The sequence below is a fragment of the Macrobrachium nipponense genome, chromosome 27 (genome assembly GCF_015104395.2).
Source record: "Macrobrachium nipponense isolate FS-2020 chromosome 27, ASM1510439v2, whole genome shotgun sequence".
Classification (NCBI taxonomy): domain Eukaryota; kingdom Metazoa; phylum Arthropoda; class Malacostraca; order Decapoda; family Palaemonidae; genus Macrobrachium; species Macrobrachium nipponense.
Genome location: NC_087216.1, coordinates 27,448,920 through 27,468,919, shown reverse-complemented (window position 1 = coordinate 27,468,919; position 20,000 = coordinate 27,448,920). Strand labels below are relative to the sequence as shown.

Below are 20,000 nucleotides of genomic sequence, written 5' to 3'. Positions count from 1 at the left end.
CATTCTCTCTCTCTCTCTCCTTGCCCCCTTCCCTTGGGGCATTCCTCTCCACCTCAGCAGCTGTCTGGCTAATTGGTCCCGAACTGCTCTCGATGTCAACACAGATACCGCTCAGAAGTTGGAAATTACCTGGCCACCTCGTCTGAGTTGCAACCTTTCTCCCCCCCATCCCTCCTACCCCTTGCAACTCGTGAACTTTGACCTATTCCTCCTTCGTGTTTTGAGAGGCCCCGTTTGTTCCCCCTTCTCCTACTACGTTAGGCCTAGATTACGTCTGAAACTAGGCCTATTATTTTTTTTTTCTATTTTTTTCAAGGTGCATACTTCTGCTTATGCTCTTGTCATCTTCTTGGTGTATTTTGTTTAAATCTTGGGCAGAACATTAACACGTTTTGTTATAATCTTGCACAGGACACTACCACATTTTGTTAAAATCTTGCTAAAAATTCACACATTTTGTTAAAATCTCGTACAGTACATTTAAACATTGTTAAAATCATGGACAAAAATTAACACCTTTTGTTAAAATCTTGGACAGTACATTTAACCATTGTTAAAATCTTGCTAAAACAAATTAACACCTTTTGTTAAAGTCTTGGACAGAACACTGACACATTAATATATTTGTTTAGAATCTCGGCCAGAACATTAACGCAGTAAAGGGCACCAAAAAATACCAAAGTTTTAAACTAAAATTTCAGTAAAAGGAATGGATCTTCCACTGCAGTCAGGTCCCTAAAATATTTCTGGATTTTGGACCAGGATGTGACCAACAAATTTTTTTTTGTTATAGTTCCAGCTTTGGTTTTTCGAGAGAGAGAGAGAAGAGAGAGAGAGAGAGAGAGAGAGAGAGAGAATTTTATATGAAAAATGTTATTTGTCTATAATAGCGTTTATTCTAAACTCAAGTAATTTTTTTCAAATTTATTCTCCTTCTTCAATATTTAATGAAAACATTTTTGCCAATTTGTCATATGTATGTCAGATTTGATATGAATATTGCTCAAATTTCCATTAGGGACATGAAATCACGAAAAGGTGTTAATTTAAATTCTTTATGTCCAATAGTTACGTAATGCCACAGATTATTTTAGTTCATTGTTACGACCCGTAAGCGCCTCAGTGACGTGGTCGGTATGGTGTTGGCGTGCCACCTCGTGGCCGCGAATTCGATTCTCGGTCATTCCATTGAGGAGTGACTGATGTGTATTTCTGGTGATAGAAGTTCACTTTCGACGTGGTTCGGAAGTCACGTAAAGCCGTTGGTCCCGTTGCTAAATAACCATTGTTCCATGCAACGTAAAAACTCCATACAAACTAACAAACCTAGGAGGCCGTTCTGCAGATTCTTATCAAGATCGGTAATAATGCAACACAGCGAATGGGACTATGGTAAACAAACACCAAGAAAACTGACAGTATTTGTTATAAAAACAAAACAATTCTAAATCAACCTTGTGCAAGCAAAAATGAAATCAGAAGTATGCGTAAGGCTATATGGCAATTATATGCCTAGAGGGCAGGTTAGCACGTCTTCTCAACACAAGGTTCACTTAAAACTAAGAAGCTAAACCCTAAACCAGTAATAGTAATAGAAAACACGTACACAGCAAATAAATAGCTCGAATAGAGTGGGCCCAAAATCAACACACTAGCCTAAAGCTAGAGAGAGCTAGAAGGAAGTAAGGAGTCCAATAAAAACGTAGACCTTAAAATTACCTAATTAAATCTAAATTCGCGAACGACCACAAATCACTTATACCAAAAACTAGAGTATTAGTTAAACCACCAAAAATTATGACAATATATCGATATGAACAATCATATATTTGTATATATATATATATATATATATATATATATGTTGATATATATATATATATATATATATATATATATATATATATCGAGCTACAATGTCCTTTAATATCTAATTCGCTCTACCTCGGAATTATATATTTTCATATATGCTTAACCGAAGGGGAATTTTTTCTCGATAATAGATTTGCCTGGACCAGGGCGCGAACCTATGGATCCTTTCAAAACCCAGGAACGTTCAGTGAAGCTTTAGCTACTACACCCACCGCGAGAGGTGTAGTAGCTAAAGCTTCACTGACGTTCCTGGGTTTGAAAGGATCCATAGGTTCGCGCCCTGGTCCAGGCAAATCTATTATCGAGAAAAAATTCCCCTTCGGTTAAGCATATTATGAAAATATATTAATTCCGAGGTAGAGCGAATTAGTATATTAAAAGGACATTGTAGCTCGATATATGTATATGAATCGAAATGGTGATATGACTTATTATATATATATATATATGTATGTATATATATATATATATATATATATATATGTATAACAGAAATCACGAAAGTTAGGAACGTGATAAATCCATAAATAAAGATAAATGCCACGAAGGAAAAATAAACGAAGAAGTCTGCGAGATCTTTCGGCTGACAAGCCCTTTACTGAAGCAGCTACTGACAAAAATACGAGGAAAGACATACAAGAAGGTTCGTATAACTGACAGATAGGGATTATAAAAGGATTAGTGCCTAGAATCCGACACACCTGGAAGATAAGAAACCTTCCCAAACAAGCATAACAAAGGGTGCAATTAAAGGTTTAAGACAATCATCTTAGATACAATCTCCAGACAATTAAAGGATTATAGGTGACAGCTATACGGAACCTGGTAGACAAAACCATATTCACAAAAATGACAGACATACATACAATAAAATTTTTTTTTTTTTTTTTTAAACTCTAAAGGCAACTGATTTTATTTAAGTCAGTAATTATATATTTGAGGTCATTCTTAAACAATGTTACAGATACAAGGGTCTAATAAATGAAAAAGGCCACGACTAACATTGAAATTACAATGAAAAGTAAGTTGTATTAAAGCAGAATTCTAAAAGATTTCGTGATAAGGACATCTCTTGACCGTGCCAATTACTGAACTGTCAATCCAATTAATTCGGTGGTTGTTTTCACTTAAATGAATAAATAATGCATTAGATTTTTGCCCAGTTTTTACAGAGTATTTATGCTGGCTTAGCCTTACTTCTAAGCCCTTGCTCGACTGTCCGAGGTAGAAATGAGGGACAATCCATACATGGAATTTTATATATTATGTTGTTGCTTCTCTGGGGCCATTTTTTATTAACATTCTTTTTAGTGTGTTATTATAGGAAGAAACAAGGTTGACATTAAAAGATTTTAACAATGGTTTAATGGTTTCAAATCCGTTAAAATAAGGCAAACTGAGAATGTTCTTAGAATTTTCTTTCTGTGTGTTGTTTTCAGTATAAAAACTTTTTGTGGGCTTTATTATAACAAATGTCTAATATATGTGAAGGATAGCATAAATCTTTCTATTTTTCTATGTATTCAATTTCTTGATCCAAATATTGTGGACTGACAATTCGTAATGCTCGTAAAAACATAGAGGAAAAAATTGATATTTTTATATTAAGATGGTGGCCTGAGAAGAAATGAAACATAAGTTAAGTTGTTAGTCGGTTTCCTATAAATACTGAATTTACATTGAAATGGTTCTCTATGTATCAAAACGTCCTAAGAAAGGGAGGCAAATTGTCGTTCTAATTCTAGAGTAAACTTAATCGATGGTACTGGTTATTTAAGTTAGGACAGTAAATCATTACATCAATACCGACAGGAAGAACAGCTAAACAATCATCAACGTAACGATACCACTTTACAGGAATATGAATGATAATTAGGTAAGTAGCGTTTTTCGAAGAATTCCATATACAGGGTTTGAGAGCAATGGTGATAAAGGATTTCCCATTGCCATGCCAAAAATTTGTTGATAAAATTCACCATTGAATATAAACTTACAATCACAAATGCACAAACTCGTGAGTGAAATAATGTGACTTATAGGTAGAGTAATTCATGCTGAGTTAGTTCATTGCTAAGATATTCTAAAATAGTCTATAGGGACTTTAGTAAAAGAGAACATACGTCAAAACTAACGAATCTATCAGTAGGGCAAAGAGCAATTTTGTATAATTTATCAACTAAATCTAGAGAATTATATATATGAGAATCGGAGATGGTTCCAAGTAACGGGGACAAGATCTTAGTGATATATTTCGAGAGTTTATATGAACTTGAACCAACAGTACTGATAATAGGCCGCATAGGGTTATTTTCTTTGTGCGTTTTGACTAATCATATAAGTAAGGTAGCGAAGGAGAATTGACTGACAATTTGCCGTAGTAGTTCTGTTTTATCTTTAAGGATACTTTTCACTATGCTATTGAAGTTTTTTATGACTTGATCAAGAGGATTTTTTTGTTAGTTTTTTATAAGTCACATCATCATCCAGTAGGCTTGCATACGTGATATGTAGTCAGCTTTATCTAAAATTACTATACTATTTGACTTATCAGCTTTTGTGATGTGGATAGTATTGTCCTTTTAGAATATCTTAGCAATGAACTAACTCAGCATGAATTACCTCTACCTATAAGTCACATTATTTCACTCACGAGTTTGTGCATTTGTGATTGTAAGTTTATATTCAATGGTGAATTTTATCAACAAATTTTTGGCATGGCATGGGAATCCTTTATCACCATTGCTCTCAAAACCTGTATATGGAATTCTTCGAAAAACGCTACTTACCTAATATCATTCATATTCCTGTAAAGTGGTATCGTTACGTTGATGATTGTTTAGCTGTTCTTCCTGTCGGTATTGATGTAAATGATTTACTCTCTAACTTAAATAACCAGGTACCATCGATTAAGTTTACTCTAGAATTAGAAAAAGACAATTGCCTCCCTTTTCTTAGACGTTTGATACATAGAGAACCATTTCAATGTAAATTCAGTATTTATAGGAAACCGACTAACAACTTAACTTATGTTCATTTCTTCTCAGGCCACCATCTTAATATAAAAATATCAATTTTTTCCTCTATGTTTTTACGAGCATTACGAATTGTCAGTCCACAATATTTGGATCAAGAAATTGAATACATAAGAAAAATAGGGAAAGATTTATGCTATCCTTCACATATATTAGACATTTGTTATAATAAAGCCCACAAAAAGTTTTATACTGAAAACAACACACAGAAAGAAAATTCTAAGAACATTCTCAGTTTGCCTTATTTTAACGGATTTGAAACCATTAAAACCATTGTTAAAAGCTTTTAATGTCAACCTTGTTTCTTCCTATAATAACACACTAAAAAGAATGTTAATAAAAAATGGCCCCAGAGAAAGCAACAACATAATATATAAAATTCCATGTATGGATTGTCCCTCATTCTACCTCGGACAGTCGAGCAAGGGCTTAGAAGTAAGGCTAAGCCAGCATAAATACTCTGTAAAAACTGGGCAAAAATCTAATGCATTATTTATTCATTTAAGTGAAAACAACCACCGAATTAATTGGATTGACAGTTCAGTAATTGCACGGTCAAGAGATGTCTTATCACGAAATCTTTTAGAATCTGCTTTTAATACAACTTACTTTTCATTGTAATTTCAATGTTAGTCGTGGCCTTTTTCATTTAGACCCTTGTAATCTGTAACATGTTTAAGAATGACCTCAAATATATAATTACTGACTTAAATAAAAATCAGTTGCCTTAGAGTTTAAAAAAAAAAAAAAAAAAAAAAAAAAAAAAAAAAAAAAAAAAAAAAAAAAAAAAAAAAAAAAAAAAAAAAAAAAAAAAAAAAAAAAATTTTATTGTAATGTATGTCTGTCATTTTTTGTGTGAATAGGTTTTGTCTACCAGGTTCCGTATAGCTGTCACCTATAATCCTTTAATTGTTCTGGAGATTGTATCTAAGATGATTGTCTTAAACCTTTAATTGCACCCTTTGTTTATGCTTGTTTGGGAAGGTTTCTTATCTTCCAGGTGTGTCGGATTCTAGGCACTAATCCTTTTATAATCCCTATCTGTCAGTTATACGAACCTTCTTGTATTGTCTTTCCTCGTATTTTTGTCAGTAGCTGCTTCAGTAAAGGGCTTGTCAGCGAAAGATCTCGCAGACTTCTTCGTTTATTTTTCCTTCGTGGCATTTATCTTTATATATATATATATATATATATATATATATATATATTATATATTTATATATATATATATATATATATATATATATATATATATATATATATATATATATATATATATATGATCCTAAACGTCATGTTAAAAACGTCACCAGTTTACTAATTCCTCTTGAGGACGAAGATAGAGAGGTGTCCAAGGACTCGCTGCAGACCACCAGTCCGCTGTATCAAGGGAGTTACTATACGGCGGGTGAGACCAATAGAGACCAGACGTCTCCCGAAGGAAAATGTAAAAGGTCGACCTGGCCTTACCTAGTGTTAAGCCTCCCTAAGCGATTCCTCACGAGCCTCGACGGGTCAAGCGTGCGAAGCAGCACCAAGACCCTCCCGCCCTCCCTCAGTACGTCGGGGCACGGCAGAAGCCTCTCTCACGGAGCTGGGATCCAGTGCCAGCCCTGTCTCCCCGCGGACTCCTCCGACGGGGTAAAAAGGCAAAAGGGGGCCGGTCGCAAGTGACACATGTCCCTGCGAGGCTACGAGACGAAATCTCTGGTTAGTAAGTACGCCGCAGGTGGCACTTCATACCCCGACGGGTCAAAAACTTCCCGAGGAATATCGAGAAGAAAATCTCTCGTGGGAGCTGCTCTAAGTCCTTCTGTGATTTCGATAGGGACCGAACTGCCTTGGGAAGGAAGGAGTCCTTCTGGAATGATAACGATACGGCCCGAACTGCCCTGGGAAGGAGTAGCTACTAGAGAAAGAAGAAGCAACAACAACAACACCCAAAACATTTAACGTCATATACACAACGAACAAACGTACGTTAATATGTAAGTGTTTACATAATAAAAATATGGAATGTTAGTCCATATATATAAAAGATTGCTTGCAGGAATGTGATCAGACTAGAGACGCTAAAGATGACGTATACAATAAGTATGTAGGCTAAGATAACATGCCGTCACCTGTAGTCATTCAATTGTTTATAAACATTAGTCCAAGCTCCCTGCTTGAGACAACTACCGCCTACGTGATCTGTAGCGTGTCTCATTTGATTGTGTGTTCGTATGAAACTATGTCATTTGTAAGTATGTTCATATGTTCGAACTACTGTCTGTTCCTTCATAACTTGTAACAGAGATGGTAGACAGGCAGAACAGAGTGAGCTATCGTCTTTAGAAGACCTGTACCTCTTTACCTAAGCTTTATCATGTAGAGGAATAGGATTAGCCATCATCATTGGCAGAAGCGATCAAGCTATCGTTATTAGAAGACTTGTACAACCATACCTGATCTTCACCATGTAAAACTTCAGAAGAATATATAATTTTTTATATTTCGTGTTTTCTACAAGAACCTCACCGAACCATGAGTTTAACACATCGTCGTAAAGATAATACCGACTTCGTAAGTGATCTACAAAACCCCAGACACTCCATTGAAGATGGAAGTGCAATACCAACCGACTTAGCGTATAGATTATCGCAAGTCTAACATTACCTCATAGGGCGCCTTATCATACAAGGCACAAGCCCTAATATTGGTGGCCAGCGTACAGAGAAGAACTCTACAACGTCCTACGAAGAAAATCAGAATAATAAATCATGTATCATAAGAAGTCAACGACGACGGAAGCAGCAGATTCTTCAAGCAAACCTAGTAATCATCGTTAGTGAGCGACTTCAGAAAACAATAAGAAAAACTCTTCAACGACGACGAAAGCAACAGATTCTTCAACCAACTTAGTATCATCGTTTAATGAATAAACTTCAAGAAACAAAACCGACGTGTCTTTTCCTAACGACAACGCAAGCTTCCGTCTCTCATTAGAATCATTCAAGAAACATCGTTAGTGAGCGTTTCCGGAACTTCAAGAAAACAAACCGAACGCGTCTGCAGCATCGGATCTTTCAAGGGCTCGAATCATCGAAACACGCGCAGGGGGAAACTGAAGCCAAACCAGGTCATCCGCTAAATAGAAGAAGGAGGACCAAGGCCGTGTGTCGTTATCGGAACACCGTGACTTCCCACAAAAGCAAGCTAAGTACAATTTTTTTTTATTCATTTGGAGTAACTTTGAGTGTTTCCTTTGCAGGTCGAATTTCGTTATTCCTGTGGCTGAAGTTACGAGACATTCTTAATATTTACTTTTTTACAGAAATTATCTACATCATTGAGATTTCGCTACTGCGAGTTTTTTATCTTTGAGTGTCTGTTTCCAGAAGTTCTACTGAAATATCATAATCTATACTATGTTAATTTTATCATTTTGGGTGATTATTAATCCCTTACGTAACAAATCATATTAAACAGTGAATATGCGTTTACGCAGTGGACGTCTGTATTTATACAGATGCATGGATAGGGTCGTTAAGCACCGTAGTGATTAGACACACAAAAACAAGTGGAACACCCGTACAAATCTAGATAAATTAGAGGTAACACTATTTCGGGTCATGACAATAAATGCTCCTTTGCAAGTCCCGATCGCAGTTTTAGCCTTGAGTTTTTGAGTTATATAAAATATCGAACCTCAATGACTCAACTTAACTTTTAAAATATGGCTGGATTGCAAGGAATAACATGTCTGTAAAAAACTTTCATCAGGCTAAATGCGCTGACCAGGATCCCTCACTATTTCAAATTTTAGCAAAGAATGAAGTACAAACAGTTAATATTGTATGCAGTAGTGATAACTTGTCTTATTAGTAATCGCTCAGTTCCTAATAGTTCGTCATTCATTGCTTTATACGTAACCAGCAACATAATGCTAAAAACACACAATACGTTGCCGATGGTAATAAAGAGAAGGATCCTAATTATTACAAAAAGAAATAGAAACAGTAGCCCGTTCAGAATCAAACAAGCAAACTCGGTGACTGTGTCACCTAGTCAAGCGGTCAAGGTCGTCAAAACTGCCGCAGTGGTTCAAGCATAGCAAATTCCACACAATAAGCGACTCTAGCAGAGTGGGGAAAAAGCAATGTTGGATCATACATCCCAAATACCTTTTTAAAATTAAAAAAGGAATTTCCCTATGCATCACACGACCGTATAAAGTAATCAGAGCAGGTTTTCGTTTTTTTTTAATACGTAAGTTATTATAAGTAGTGGTGGATTAAGCCCGACTGTACGCGCCGCAAAAAATTAGAATATCTTGTATTATTCCTTTAGTACACGTAATATCCTGTATTTACGGACTCACCGTCTGTTGTTCGAACTTCCCTAATGAGAAGTCCGGATAAGCGAGCGCTTACAGATACCTCTATAGTTATAAAAAACATTGATCTGTATCTATCCTCCTGCAAAATAAGGCGTGTTTATCAAAGGGAAATCCCATAAACCTTCAAACATATTAAAATCCGTTTGAACAAAAATGAGACAGCTAATCAAATAATAACTTATATAAAGGAACTATACATTTGTCTCATAAATCGTAACATTGTTCAAATGACCCAACAGAATTCTCCCACAACCGCAGTCGTAGTTTGCACGCAAAATCTCGAGAAGCATGCACCCTCGAATGTCTTAGTGCGTGTAAAAAGACTTTGCTGGGAAATGAAATTTTAATCCTTCCCGACACTCTGAAATATAACAAGTTAAATCTAGTGATCCACAAACGTATACATATCGTGGATACGGAAGTTATAAATATCGCATTTTTTATTGTTGCTAATTTTTAATCACCGCCCCAACCAGTCGTGGGATGAATCTCTCTGATAATCTACTAAAGTAATATCCGTAAAGTCATTCAAGCAGAGGTGATTCAGCAGAATTTTTTTTTATTTTCTACCTGAATACCAGGAAGTTTCTCCACTGGCGAGTGATCTCTGGAAAAAAACGGATGTAATTTAACACAAAACACGGTCTAAGGACAAACATAAAGCTATTTACGTACCTTCGTATAGATTCTCAATGAAATTTCAAAATAGAGATAAATGACGAAGTTGAAAAATGTTAGTAATAGGAGTCATTAGGAAATCAAATAGCCCATATAATTTTCCCTCAAAACGTCATGCCATAAAGATCGGACTTGGCGTATCTGCGTAGATTTCTGTCGCTTAAACAAGGAAACGACTCCCGATAGTTTCCAGTGCCATGTACCGACGACATCTTATCTCTGTTAGGTTAGAATAATTTTTTTTTTTCACCAACTTGGACTTACTTAAAGGCTTTTACCTGATACCATTACCTAAGTGATTGTACCTCATATACCGTTTTCAGCATACTCAGGGGACATTATCAAATTTTACGTATGCCTCCGGCTTACGTTGAGCCCCAATTATAATATAGTGTTTGGAGACTTTTTAGGGGATACCCTACATGCCTATATGGTTGGTCTTATAATCTTTTCTAAATACCTTAGAATACATTCAACTGATAAACTAGAGCTATGCTACAGAGACAAAGACAAATAATCTCAGAGTAAAATATCTAAATGCGAGTTTTTAAAAAAACCGAACATGTTTATCTAGGTTTTATGTGTCTAGTCAAGGTCTTAAAGAGGTCCATGGTAAGGTGTCGGCTATTCATAACTTTCCGGTACCTATTAACGTAAAAGGGGGATACAGCACTTTTGGCGCTGTAGTGGGTATTACAATCGTATGTAAATATGTAACTCTTCAATCATGACAGCTCCTTTAACAGATCTTACGAAGAAGAGCGTAGATTTATTATGGTCTGAAAAGCATCAACAGGCGTTCGATATCTTAAAAGCGGAAAATGCAGCTCACCTAACTTAAAAACCCCTGATTTAAATAAAGAATTTTTTTTTTATTGCAACAGCCGCCTCAGACCAAGGGGTAAGAGGGATACTACTTCAGCAATATGATAAACAGTTCTTCCCTATAGCTTTTTATTCACGTAAACTAAAGCCCTCTGAAAGTAAATATGCAGTAATAAGCAAGGAAGGGCTAGGTATCTTTAACTCACTAGTACATTTTAAGTTCATAATCTATGGCTATCCTGATAAAGTCCTTACTGAACATGAGTCCTTTACCGAGTTTTTCAAAGGCTTTAATCACAGTCCAAAAGGAACTCGGTGACAAATGATCATTCAGGTCTTTGGAGCCAAGATAAGATATCTACCTGGGAAAGCAATTATCATAGCTGACGCATTATCCCGCAATCCCGCACCATACTGCAAAGAACCATTAATTAGACTAAAAGATATAGAAACATCCGTGCCTATTGTTAAAACCGTATCTAAACAAGAAAATTCCTTAACCCAAGAGATCGCGAGCATTGAATATCTAGGTTGGAGCGCAGAACTGTTACAAACTGAACAAAGCAAGTGTCAACAGCGATAAGCAAACAATAAACACCAAACAATAAACACTTCGAAACGGAAACAGGGTCAGTGGCTAGGCAAAAAACAATAAACACTTCGAGCAGAAACCCTAAAGCAAAAGTTTATTTAAAGTATGTGTATCAGAATAATGTAATCAAAGTGTATATATGTAGGTCTGTGACGAGGAAAACCCGAAGAACACAGCGGATGGACTAACGACCAGGTATTAGTATAATCTCTTTCATACCAATCGTCATAAACTGGTTGCATTCCGTCATCCAGGGTTCCCTACTATGTCACAGAAAGCCAAATCCATGTTTTACTGGCCTACAATGCTTACAGATATAAAAAGCACATAACTGATTGTAACACGTGTCATGAAAACAAGGGACACACTAAGACACCTGTCAGTTAAGGGCCTATCCTGTGCCAAATCAATCCTTGAAAGAGTATACGTAGAATTATTAACACGAATTACGATCTGACAGAGGGAATAAACACTTCTTAGTGTTAATAGTTCCTTGACACGTTATATAGAATTAATAGCACTAAAAACAAACACCGCAATTGAGTGCGTTAGGAATATTTTATGAGTGCTAAATCAGTAAATATGGAATTCAACACATAATAATCTGTGACTCGGGTGGTGTAAATCAATAATAATCTCCTTAACACGTTGTGAATTCCTTTACATTAAGAAAACCAATAATATATTTTATCACCAGAGTCAATCGGTTTGGTAGAATAACGGATAATTAAATAGGAAGTGTCAATGTCTTACGAGTTACAACTCGTGATGTTGGATCCGAACTGGATTATAGCGGTTCTCGCGGTTTTAAATACCTTTATCATTTATATCTTGTATCTATAGAATTGATGCCGCAAGTAGCCTTATACGGTACGCCGCTAGAGCACTCTTCCACATATTCAAGCCAACCATTAATTTATCAAATATATATATATATAAATAAATAAAATATAACAAAAAAAAAAAAAAAAAAAAAAAAATAAGATAAATATGGATACAAGTGGAGTCAATATAATACACTCCGTAAGAAAGTCGGAAGGGTTACAAATTATAATAAAAAGGAATCACGATAAAAATCAATAAGCAAAACGTAACCATAGATAATTAAATATCCAAATATATATGCGTAAAGATTTGAACTCTAACTTAACGCTTTAGTAATGACAAATAAGCTAAAAGTTCAAACACATATCCAAAATCTACTGACATATTGTCTGTCCCGGTGATTTATATTCGTAGTCAATGAAAAAAAAAAAATAAATAATAAATAAAATAATAATAAATAAAATAAATAAAATAAAATAAAAGAGATTTTAAAGTCAGGAAGTCTAGAAGTGAAAATGTTATCTATGAAATAATCCTATATGAATCTTATACAGGGCTAATAATATATATAGAATTTGTATGGAAACCTTTTTTCATTAATTTGAATAAGGAATATTTAATTTAACATAATTACAATTATGCAGATTTCCAGCATGAAACTAATATATTGTTCAATTTTGGTACTGTTTTTTTTTTCAGACATTCTTCTCATGTGGGTCGAGTATTAAAAAACAAAAAATTTATCCTAAAGTCGTATCTCTTACAGCAAGTAACGTAACTCTTAGCTGGCTGAGAGCAATCTCCTGCAAGTGACGACGTCATCATTGCCGTATCAGCATTTGTTCCTTTAAACCTCAATAATCTGCTTACACAGGCTTCATCTGTGTGTCGTCTCTGCTTGCAAAACAGATTGACTGGAGAAAGGAATGCTTAGCCCGAACTTCTCATGGGCAAGGCAGACATTAGGTACAGGTGTCTATCGGTGTGCGCAATGCAACTTGCAATCATTTTAAAATTAATGAACAAAATAAGCAAATAGAATTTCTATAACAACAAAATGAATTAATTTTTTTTTCTGAACCTCATAGACATTTAGAAGAATCAAGATATGTATATATGAAATATTTACTTGCAACATTAGCCTATTACAATTCAAGTAAAACATTCATGGGAAAATGTCACATTTTCATGAAAAACCCAAAGTTTATATAGAAATTAGTTACATAGTGGGTTTTTCGTTGCATCTCCTACCTATTAATAATGTTTTAAAAGTTAACCTCAGAGGATGCGCACGAGAAAATTGAATATGAAACTTTTGTTAGGGCACATAGGATCAGATTTTATCACAACTTAATTTCAGTTAGCATAGAGAACTACAGAATCATGATTAATCTTCTCTTTTGACTCTTATGTGCCTGGCAATCTTACAATTAGCTCCGTTTTCCACTTCTTTGTCTAGTAACTTACTACCAGTAAATATCGAATTTTCTTTGAGATTCGTAATGATATCTATTTATTTGTTATAATTATGGATATTTTTACAGTCATCATAGACCTGGATAGGTTCACTCATTGTTAATGCCATGGATAAAAAGTTTGTACAGCGGACTCTTTTGAATTCCAAAATATCAGCGAATTCATGTGGGTTAAGTCTGGTCTAAATGGCTCTCTACCCCTCCCCTGTATTTGGATGTCTGAATTTACTTTGTTTGCCCCTTGTGACAAGTATAAATTTCACTTGCAGGCTGATTAATGGAACCTGGTTACAGTATCCTGCAGTACTGAGAGTTTCACATCGCAACTTCAAAAAATCGTTCGTCGCAGCGGACGACTATAGTCAAGTAACAACCGCCTACAATGTGAATGGAATTTCATGGACTTCTTCGACCGACACCGTATCTCGTCGTTAATCTCGTTTCATGCGGAACGCTCCAGCGGCTGTCGGAATTCGACTACAAAAGGGACATACTTTCCGACAATTACGACCCGAAGGATATTCAACTCTACTTTGCTGACGAAGGACTCGTGCTGGGGATGTTTTTTTCATTCATCGCGAACGTAATCGTGTAGCTTAGGATGCAGAGAATAAGTATGAGCGCAAAAATAGAACGTTGGACCCGCCCAGGCATATTTTCCCCTTGTTTTAACATTGAAAAAGGCCGTTTCATTGGCTATAGGTGTTGTCTGGAACTGTGTAATGGACGAAAAGTTGTTCGACGCTAGTTAAAAGTGAAGTAGTTATAACCTCGGTCATGTATCCTATATATATAAAGTATCATGTATCCTATATATAATTGATCATAAATAACAGAGTCGAAATATATCTTTGCGTGTACGCAATAGGAATCTCTTATATAAATGATCATAAATAACAGAATCTAAATATATCTTTGCGTGTACGCAATAGGAATCTATTTAAAGTGCACATATATTAATTAATAATTATTATGAATCCATATACATATGTATAAACAAATCAGGTAGCCTATAATCAAATCTGTTACCTTATATCTTACCATTATCTGCAGTTATTTATGAGTTATTATATGAATTAATGAATCAGATATATAACATTTAGCATAAAAATCACGAATCAATCAGCATAAACATTAATAATGTTATCAATTCTATATGAAAATTTTTTATCAGTTGAAATATGCTTTTATCATGTTAATCTTCATTCTATGCAATTATCAGAGTACATTAGTATTTTTCTGAAGCATAAGTATCTTAATGAGATGAAGTGAAAAAACTGTATCATTATATATCCCGTGATCACTATTATTTACCAATATCATTGTTTTTATATTTTATTACTTGAATCAATTCATGTATACCATGAATTTTTATTTACTTATATATATATATATATTCACATAGTGTCTGTATCACACTCCTATAAGTCAAATGCAAGTCAAGTTTGAGTAATATTCAGTAGTTGGTTTTGGTAGCTGACCGAGCTGATGTAAGTGTTTACATAATAAAAATATGGAATGTTAGTCCATATATATAAAAGATTGCTTGCAGGAATGTGATCAGACTAGAGACGCTAAAGATGACGTATACAATAAGTATGTAGGCTAAGATAACACGCCAGCACCTGTAGTCATTCAATTGTTTTATAAACATTAGTCCAAGCTCCCTGCTTGAGACAACTACCGCCTACGTGATCTGTAGCGTGTCTCATTTGATTGTGTGTTCGTATGAAACTATGTCATTTGTAAGTATGTTCATATGTTCGAACTACTGTCTGTTCCTTCATAACTTGTAACAGAGATGGTAGACAGGCAGAACAGAGTGAGCTATCGTCTTTAGAAGACCTGTACCTCTTTACCTAAGCTTTATCATGTAGAGGAATAGGATTAGCCATCATCATTGGCAGAAGCGATCAAGCTATCGTTATTAGAAGACTTATATTTCGTGTTTTCTACAAGAACCTCACCGAACCATGAGTTTAACACATCGTCGTAAAGATAATACCGACTTCGTAAGTGATCTACAAAACCCCAGACACTCCATTGAAGATGGAAGTGCAATACCAACCGACTTAGCGTATAGATTATCGCAAGTCTAACATTACCTCATAGGGCGCCTTATCATACAAGGCACAAGCCCTAATAAATATACTTAACAATAAAAAGGAAAGAAAATATGAAACTCGACTAAGGGTGATTTGAAAGTACAAACTAAATTATTCACACTTACGTGACATTCATCGTAGGAAGCTTTGATATAGGCCTGAAGTATAGACGAAAAAGAAATTGGATAAATATTCTAGAGTAGAGGGGGAAAATACCAATTTATCGCGAGAATGGGAAAGAAATCGGCTACTGAGCTGTTGATAACTGCTGTGGCTTCTGTTCTCTGTAGGCCTCTGAAGTTTTACATGGTGAAGATTATATAATTTTTTATATTTCGTGTTTTCTACAAGAACCTCACCGAACCATGATGTTTTAACACATCGTCGTAAAGATAATACCGACTTCGTAAGTGATCTACAAAACCCCAGACACTCCATTGAAGATGGAAGTGCAATACCAACCGACTTAGCGTATAGATTATCGCAAGTCTAACATTACCTCATAGGGCGCCTTATCATACAAGGCACAAGCCCTAATAAATATACTTAACAATAAAAAGGAAAGAAAATATGAAACTCGACTAAGGGTGATTTGAAAGTACAAACTAAATTATTCACACTTACGTGACATTCATCGTAGGAAGCTTTGATATAGGCCTGAAGTATAGACGAAAAAGAAATTGGATAAATATTCTAGAGTAGAGGGGGAAAATACCAATTTATCGCGAGAATGGGAAAGAAATCGGCTACTGAGCTGTTGATAACTGCTGTGGCTTCTGTTCTCTGTAGGCCTCTGTTGGTTCGGAAGAAGTCCAGAGGTCCACACAGACCTCTAATCCCCCCATAAAACTTTCAGACAAGCACCCATGCATGCAAAAGAAAGAGAGAAAAAGAAAGAAGCACTATAAATCGTATAAAACATAAGATAACGGCAAGAGAATTGGAGACTAGCATATGGGGCTGGAGACTGATATATGAGACGTGAGGGTGAGATTCGTATTACAGGTGGAATCAAGATGTACATAATTTATCACGGAGGGAGATTCATGCTTCGTAATATCCCTTAGTATTTCCGTGGATTCACACCAAGCCCAGGACTCTCTCTCTCTCTCTCTCTCTCTCTCTCTCTCTCTCTCTCTCTCTGTATGTCAATGTTTGTTTATGTGCATACAAAATCACCACGAAATGGCTACACGCTGTCCATTCGTACCGTAATTGAAAAGTTGTCGTACTTATCCCGTCAAAATCTAAGTGGTTTTGCGAATGAATTATACTTACAATTTATTGATTAAAATATATTAATACACATTGTATTTTAACGTAGGAAAATGATTATTTGAACTTTATTCGCAGGTTAAAAGACTTAGTGTTTGCATGTGCTAAAATTATAATCTGCCCAATAAATTGCCCGAGGAACAATGGAATACAATTCTTGAAGAATTTTACTGTGGAAAAAAATACAGAGAACGTATATTTTTATTTTTTCTCGTTGGGTCTGAAATTTTGATAAACAACCGACTGAAAAAGGTCACATTCTTTTAGCTTTTATTTTTTTTATTTTTTTTTTTTTTTTTTTTTTTTTTTATTTTTTTTTTTAGCAAAAGACGAGGCGAAATAACAAAATATCTGGTAGACGGGGAACTGAATATTGAAAATACAGTTCAGTATTTGAATATTTCTTGTTATCCTTGATGGCATTCTGGTACAAGGATTACGAATTGGCAAAGTGAGTTAGAATTAATACATTTTTTTGACTATATTGAAGGAGTAAGCTGCAACTATTTCTTGAAATATTTTGGCAACGTAATTAAAAGATAATGAGTAGACATCCCTTACAAGGTTAAATGGAGGATGTATATGAAAAGCATTAGATATTAAGTGAGTTGCTGCAGTTAGATGTGAGCATCGACTTGGAAGTTTCCCATGGGAAGTATTTATTGCAAATTGCCATGAGTTTCAAAACGGGTCATTACTTAGGGGAAAGACTTTGAAAAATGTTTTTAAAAAAACCCTACTCCTCCCCACGAATTCCCCACCACCACCCGTACCCACCCATACCCACCTACCTACTCACTCACTGTATCTATCTAGTACCTACCCATATCCACCCACCTACTTACTCACTCACTATCTATCTATCCCTCTATCTATCTATCTACCTGTCTATCCATCATCCCCCCACCCTCCTGCCCCCCCAAAAAAGGCAACAGAAGTAGTCAGCTATAGCAATGCGCAGTAATGGACCGTAACCCACGTTCTTGCAACAAGTAAATGCAATTCATTCATTTCTACACGTCCCCACGACATATTGCAGAGGTCTTCTGAAGGAGCAAAGAGAGAGAGAGAGAGAGAGAGAGAGAGAGAGAGAGAGAGAGAGAGAAGCATGATTTTTCCATCAATCCTGACAGGTAGAATCGAAACGATTACACGTATCTTCCTGGCGCTGAGAACCCTTCTCTGATGTCACTCCAAAGCGGCATGTCCCCCTTCGAGACGAGCGTTTAGAATTCGATAGACAAGCGTCCTAAGTCGATTGCTATGCGTCCTAGAGTTTGGGGAATCCAATTTGTTAAGAATCAAGCACTGGAAACAACAGCTTTGATCGAGCAGATCTCACTTTGCCTTCTCAGTGAGGTCAGCTTCGCGTGACCTGTGATTACCAGGTGATGGAAGCGTACACTGGAGTTGTAGTAATTGTTATTGAGGTCCTCGGGAAGGTGATTGTGACGTGATTTAGGAATTACGGGGGTGTTTATTTCCGATTAATCTGTTAAAAGTATGAATGGGGCAGTGTTATTTATATGTTATTTATTTCAGTAACCTATTTACTGGTTTATTTCCAGAGCCACCTTTGTGTAAGGGGAAATGGATTAATGTTGGCATACACACTATATATATATATATATATTTATATATATAGAAAACAATAATGACTTTTTCTTATAGACAACAAAAAATATTTTTATTTTATAAGTTAAGAGATTGTCATTTTTTAACTTATTCCTCTATCTATTAAACTCCTCTGTCTTTCTATCTATCTATCTATCTATTTATCTATCTATCTATTATATTCTAGTACGCTATCGTATCTTGAACCATTTCTTTTTACTCACTTACTTTTTTAGCCTCATTTTCATACAGTTCCGACTTCCTACTCTCTCTCTCTCTCTCTCTCTCTCTCTCTCTCTCTCTCTCTCTCTCTCTCTCTCTCTCTATCTCTCTCATTCGCGAAATAGCTTAACGACCCTGACTGCCAAAAATAATTTTTGTCTCTAATCTGTCTCTTGAATTTTCGGGTCTTGAATTTTCAGGTCTTGAATGAATTTTCGAGTCTTGAATTTCCGTCTCTTGAATTTTCGGGTCTTGAATATCCGGGTCTCAAATCTTCGAATCTTGAATTCTCGAGTCTTGAATTTTTGGGTCTTGAATTTCTGGGTCTTGAATTTTCGAGTTTTGAATTTTCGGGTCTTGAATTTCCGGGTCTTACCTGGGTTCGAAACCGATTGGTGCCATCGAACGAATTTCATGTCTGCAATGGACATCCTTTATAAACACGCTCCACGTTTTACGCTGGACCAGTTTCTCCAATCAAGTAGTAGTAGTAGTAGTAGTAGTAGTGGTGATGGGGGATTATGTCTTTTAAACGGCTCGCTCAAATAGCAGTAATAGTGTGACTGTGCCTTAGAAATGGCTCCCTTAAATAGTAGCGATACTATAGTAGATTCACATCCACCGTGCATCTGATGTCTAGGCCTGCCCCTTACGACGCTCGTGATTGGCTGTTGATAAGCCAATCACAGGGCTGGAAACTCTCAGTCTCTCGAGAGAGTTCACATGGCAGGATGTAGCATGTGCCTTCTCCTGAGGGATACGTCTTTCAAAAGTATCCCTCAGGAGAGGTGGAACATACCACATCCTGCCTATGTGAACTCTCTCGAGAGACTGAGAGATTTCCAGCCCTGTGATTGGCTTATCAACAGCCAATCACGAGCGTCGTAAGGGGCGGGCCTAGACATCAGATGCACGGTTGATGTGAATCTGCTATAGTAATTACAAAACGTCGTTTCATGCTTATGCATTATTGCACATATCCTCGACGTGGAAACAAGAGGAAGGAGAATCGTTTCCCACGAAGTCAGAGGCCGAGAAGAAACGAAGTGACACAAAAACGTTCGAGTGGAACCGCTATTCAAATCGTCTTCGTTAGCTGGAGTG

General features: G+C 35.9%; 2 protein-coding genes across 3 annotated transcripts in view; both read left to right on the top strand.

Moving 5' to 3' along the window:
- LOC135200971 (uncharacterized) overlaps nt 1–20,000 on the top strand; it is a 113,595-nt gene that overhangs the window by 8,508 nt on the left and 85,087 nt on the right. The gene's annotated exons all lie outside the window — the stretch shown is intronic.
- The window catches only part of LOC135200641 (proline-, glutamic acid- and leucine-rich protein 1-like), a 34,682-nt gene that overhangs the window by 9,263 nt on the left and 5,419 nt on the right, over nt 1–20,000 (top strand). The window contains exon 3 of the mRNA XM_064229249.1: nt 6,410–6,614. Coding sequence (XP_064085319.1) covers nt 6,410–6,614 — 205 coding nt within the window. The remainder of the gene's footprint in view (nt 1–6,409; nt 6,615–20,000) is intronic.